The 992-nt window shown below is 45.7% G+C and overlaps 1 protein-coding gene across 1 annotated transcript in view; it reads right to left on the bottom strand.

Moving 5' to 3' along the window:
- The window catches only part of LOC101852770 (RAC-gamma serine/threonine-protein kinase), a gene marked incomplete in the record, with an annotated part of 23367 nt that overhangs the window by 11956 nt on the left and 10419 nt on the right, over nt 1-992 (bottom strand). The window contains 1 exon segment of the mRNA XM_035970173.1: nt 224-355. Coding sequence (XP_035826066.1) covers nt 224-355 — 132 coding nt within the window.

Here is a 992-nt window from a genome sequence, read left to right on the forward strand (position 1 = left end):
ATACGAGAGAGAGGGAGAGAGAGAGAGAGAGAGAGAGAGAGAGAGAGAGAGAGAGAGAGAGAGAGAGAGAGAGAGAGAGAGAGAGAAAGAGACAGACAGGGAGACCCTGACAGAGACAGACTAACAGACAGACAGAATCAGGCCCCTACATAATCATTAATTACCACAAATGTTTGACAGAAATGAGTAAATCAATAATCCGGTGTAAAGAATGTGTCCTTACCTTGGCAATGATGACGGCTTTCTTGAGAATCTTGATGGCATACAGCTGGTTAGTGGCCTTTTCTTTACACATGATCACTTTACCAAACGTCCCCTTCCCCAGCACTTTGAGAAAATCAAAGTCATCCAAGGACTGGAACAAAAGTAAACGATCATTGTCAATGTTTTATGCTCCAATTAACACAAATAAGTTTATTTAGGAGGTGGCTGCTACCATCTCAAGCTGAGAGGGACATACCAGCCCAGAGAACAGACCGAGTTACTCCATAAAACAACTTCCCCACATACGGAATCAAACTCAATGTTTCAGCATGAGGGATACACCATATGGGAATCATAGGCCACCCAGGGCTGAGAGCGACACAACATATGGGAATCATAGGCCACCCAGGGCTGAGAGCGACACAACATATGGGAATCACACTTGTGTCTTTGGTGTGCCACAGTAGAGTGACTTACTGCTACAACACCGTCAAATCTTGCTACAAAAATCAGACCAGGAGGTATCCCTCTGAACTAAAACCTCACACAACTTGCCATGAGCACCTCTCTGCCAGCAACTTTGTAGTAATCCACCACCTCAACTGAATGACAGACTAGTAGTGAGCCTGAACATGTTGTTCACACATTTCCAAGATCACCGCCGACTTAAGCACTGTCCCACACCCACCACAGACATACATACCACTGTCCCACACCCACAAAAACACACAAACCACTGTCCCCAATCCCCGAAAAGACACATACCGCTACCCCAACCCACGAAAAGA

The sequence above is a fragment of the Aplysia californica genome, unplaced genomic scaffold (assembly GCF_000002075.1).
Source record: "Aplysia californica isolate F4 #8 unplaced genomic scaffold, AplCal3.0 scaffold00229, whole genome shotgun sequence".
Classification (NCBI taxonomy): Eukaryota; Metazoa; Mollusca; class Gastropoda; order Aplysiida; family Aplysiidae; genus Aplysia; species Aplysia californica.